This window comes from Buceros rhinoceros, unplaced genomic scaffold (assembly GCF_000710305.1).
Source record: "Buceros rhinoceros silvestris isolate BGI_N320 unplaced genomic scaffold, ASM71030v1 scaffold24485, whole genome shotgun sequence".
Taxonomy (NCBI): domain Eukaryota; kingdom Metazoa; phylum Chordata; class Aves; order Bucerotiformes; family Bucerotidae; genus Buceros; species Buceros rhinoceros.
The window spans coordinates 593-1,545 of record NW_010411467.1 but is presented as its reverse complement, the minus strand read 5'-3'; the positions used below and the strand labels follow the sequence as shown (position 1 = coordinate 1,545).

At 65.8% G+C, this 953-nt stretch overlaps 1 protein-coding gene across 1 annotated transcript in view; it reads right to left on the bottom strand.

Moving 5' to 3' along the window:
• Window positions 1-894, bottom strand: part of NAPRT (nicotinate phosphoribosyltransferase) — a gene marked incomplete at both ends in the record, with an annotated part of 1,869 nt that extends 975 nt beyond the window's left edge. The window contains 4 exons of the mRNA XM_010136036.1: window positions 2-87; window positions 186-301; window positions 382-679; window positions 785-894. Coding sequence (XP_010134338.1) covers window positions 2-87; window positions 186-301; window positions 382-679; window positions 785-894 — 610 coding nt within the window. The remainder of the gene's footprint in view (window position 1; window positions 88-185; window positions 302-381; window positions 680-784) is intronic.
• Between the last annotated feature and the right edge of the window lie 59 nt (window positions 895-953).

The window sequence follows — 953 nt, the reverse complement described above, 5'->3', positions numbered from 1 at the left end:
CGCCAGCAGCTCACACACTCGCCGCAGCCATGACAGGGCCAGGGCCAGCAGATCCACCGGTTCTCCTCCTGCCAGCGGTGACAACTCCTGGACGGGTGACACGGGCTTCACCCACCTCCACTGGGCAGAGTGTCCTGTCCCCATCCCCATCCCCATCCCCATCCCAAGCCCGCGGTGACACTCACCCGAGGTTCCACCTCCTCCAGTGAGCTGAAGGACATCACGAAGGAGTGGGCGATGGTGCCGCGCACTGGGATGCCGTAGAGCTTCCCCGCCAAGACGTTGCTGGTGCAGTTGAAGCCTGCGAGGAGGGACAGGAAGGGACACCGGCAAGTGACAGCGCAGCCACGGGGCAGCAGGGCACCGGGGAGCGGCACTCACCCCCAATGTAGGAGTACTTGGAGGCCGAGAGGGCACCGTCCGGCCCCTGAGCGCAACGGAGCCCCATCTCCATCAGCTTCACGTCGGGACCAGCAAGGAGGCGGAAGCGGGAGGCATTTGTGGCCACCAGGCTAGAGAAAGGGACAGGTGACACCAAGCATGGCGCCAGCACACAGCTGTGGGGCTCCAGTGGAGCTGGAGGTGGCCCCGGCAGCCTGGGGACTGAAGGAGGAGGTGGCTTTACCTGGCGTAGTTGACCAAGCACCAGCAGCGCCCCCTTCACCTGCAGGAACGGAACCTGCGGCCACAACCAGGCGGTGACGTCCCCGTTCTCCCTGGGGGCACAGGAGCCAAGAGCCCCATGGCCCCTCCAGAGCAGGGAAGGGGCCCGAGTGTGTCCCACCCTGGCGAAGACGACTGAGCCCTCTGGCACGGCGGAGACGGTCACCTCCGAGTAATCGAAGAAGGCTTCTTCCGTGGTGCTGGGCAGGACGGAGCGCAGGTAGGCGATGTCTGGGGTGACACAGGAGGGACCGTACCAGGGATGGGTGACAGCTCGCAGGCAGGGGACA